Here is a 1,961-nt window from a genome sequence, read left to right on the forward strand (position 1 = left end):
CGACGCGCACGCGCTCCGCGGGGCCGACCGCCATGTCCGGCACGCGCGCCTGCCACGCGTACGTCGCGCGTGCGTCCGACAGCTGCAGCGCGCTGCCGATCGCGCGCGCCATCGCATGGAAGAGGGGCGTCGCGCTCGCGAACGACGCGAGGAACACGTCGCACGCGTCGAGGAACACGGCCTCCTGCACCGCCGGGCTCGCGAGCACGCTCGACACGTCCATCGCCTCGATGCGCTCGCACCACTGCATGAGCTCGCGCAGCGTCGGCCGGCGCACCGAGCTCGGCGCGTCGCGCGCAGCGCGCACGGCGTCCGCCCACGCCTGCACGAGGCACGCGCGCTCGTCGTCCGGCAGCGACGCGACGCGCGGGAAGCGGCCGCACACGATCGCCTGCACGTCGTCCGCGTGCGGGGCGGGGAGCGCCACTTCGCCCCAGTGCTCGCTCGAGAGGAACTGCGCGCGCGGCGCGTCGGCCCGCACGGTGCGCGTCGCCAGCAGCGCAAAGCCGCGCGCCGCGACGACGCGCCCATGCGCGCCGAGGTCGAGCGTCGGGCGCGCGCCGACCGGCTTCGTCGGCCCGAGCGCCTCGGCGAGCGGCGCAATGACGCTCAGCACGTCGCTCGACGCCTTGTCAATGTCCTCGAGCACGACCCAGAGGCCCGCGCGCACCGCGCGCGTCAGCGCGCCCTCGACGAACGAAAACGTCCCGGGGCGCTCGCGGCTCGAGACGTACGAGCCGAGCAGCGCCTTGGCGTCGACGCCCGACTGGTCGCCGAGCGGGATCGACAGGCACGGCGGCAGGCCGTCGCTGCGCGCCGCGCACCGGTGCGCGAGCGCCTGCAGCAGGTGCGTCTTGCCGCTCGCCGGCGGGCCACGCACCACGAGCGGGAGCCGCAGCGACACGTGCAGAAGCGTGTCGCGCACGGCCGCCTCGGTGCTGTGCGTCGACACGAACGGCGTCGGCGGCGCGCCGCCGACGCCGCGCGCCGCGGGCCACAGGAGCGAGCCAATGAGCGCGGTGCTCGGCGACAGGTCCGCCGCCGACACGTACAGCGGCGCGGGCGTCGGCGGCAGCGGCGCCGCGCACGCGTGCCACAGGCGGTCGATGCGCGCCTGCTCGAAGATGGGCGCCGCGCGCACGTCCATACTCGTGCCGTCGACATCGAGCGGCGCGGGCGCGTCGCCGATCCACGCGTCGCGCAGCGCAGCGTGCGCGGCCGCGGAGAGCTGCGCCTGCACCGCATAGCACTCGAGCGCGAGCAGGCGCTCGGTCGTCGGGCGCGCGCGGTCGGCAAACACGCAGTACAGCGGCGCGGCGGGCCACCCCAGGTCGTGCGCGAGGAGCGGCGCCGCGCGCAGGAGGCGCAGGCGCGTCCAGAGGTGCGCCACGTCGGTCGGCAGGCCGCGCGCATAGTGGCGCTGCAGGTGCGCCTCGATCAGCGGGTACGCCTCCTCAAACACGCCCGCCCACGCGCCCAGCGTATGCACGGCGCCCGCGTCGTCCAGCAGGCGCGCGAGCAGCTCCAGGAAAAAGGCGCGGAAGGCCACGGCGACGGCCTCCGCCACCGCCGGCGGCGCGCGCAGGAGCGGCGCGGCCGCCGCGAAAATCGTGGGAATATGGGAGACTGTGCCATCGGCACAGGCCCGCAGCACGGGCGCGGCCGCATGCGCGGCCGCGCCACACGCCGCGGCACAGGCCCGCACGTCCACGGGCATCGTAGGACGAGAAGCGCCAAAAAAATGGACGCACGTGATATCTCCACGCTCACTCCTTGGGCGCCGCCCGCGATGAACGCGTACCCGGTGGACCTGGTCGTGGAGCTGCAGCCGTGCGTGCACGCGAGTGGCCTGCTGCCGGACGATGCGGCGCCGCCTGGGCTCGCGCATCCGCCGACGGAGCACCCGGCGCTGTGTGCGGCGCTCGCGGAGGCGCTCGCGCCGCGCACGAGGGCGGCGCTGT

General features: G+C 75.8%; 1 pseudogene across 1 annotated transcript; it reads left to right on the forward strand.

Annotated features, from left to right (window-relative positions):
- The first annotated feature begins 335 nt into the window (after positions 1–335).
- MSY001_3510 lies at positions 336–1,607 on the forward strand (annotated as a pseudogene). The gene is made up of 2 exons: positions 336–804; positions 829–1,607. Coding segments are annotated over exons 1-2 (1,248 nt in total).
- Positions 1,608–1,961: the final 354 nt, after the last annotated feature.

This window comes from Malassezia sympodialis, genomic scaffold (assembly GCF_000349305.1).
Source record: "Malassezia sympodialis ATCC 42132 genomic scaffold, msy_sf_42, whole genome shotgun sequence".
Classification (NCBI taxonomy): Eukaryota; Fungi; Basidiomycota; class Malasseziomycetes; order Malasseziales; family Malasseziaceae; genus Malassezia; species Malassezia sympodialis.